At 22.7% G+C, this 203-nt stretch overlaps 1 protein-coding gene across 1 annotated transcript in view; it reads left to right on the top strand.

The window, feature by feature from the left end:
- The window catches only part of LOC108579102 (protein-lysine N-methyltransferase EEF2KMT), a gene marked incomplete at its 5' end in the record, with an annotated part of 1,265 nt that extends 1,180 nt beyond the window's left edge, over positions 1–85 (top strand). The window contains one exon of the mRNA XM_017942545.1: positions 1–85. Coding sequence (XP_017798034.1) covers positions 1–85 — 85 coding nt within the window.
- Positions 86–203: the final 118 nt, after the last annotated feature.

Below are 203 nucleotides of genomic sequence, written 5' to 3'. Positions count from 1 at the left end.
GGAGTATAGTATACCACAGCATATGGTACACATGTCCTTAACAAATTTACCTATTAAAATATTGAAGATTTTTCAGAAAAGATGATAAATTTTGATTAATACAATAATACTATTGACAATAATAATCATTTGAAAAGGATGTGAATCTTTTGTTTCCTTCAAAGTTAATTCACTGAATATTTATTATACTAATATTTAATAAA

The sequence above is a fragment of the Habropoda laboriosa genome, unplaced genomic scaffold, assembly GCF_001263275.1.
Source record: "Habropoda laboriosa isolate 0110345459 unplaced genomic scaffold, ASM126327v1 scaffold42, whole genome shotgun sequence".
Lineage (NCBI taxonomy): Eukaryota > Metazoa > Arthropoda > Insecta > Hymenoptera > Apidae > Habropoda > Habropoda laboriosa.
This window is presented reverse-complemented; position numbering and strand designations above follow the sequence as displayed.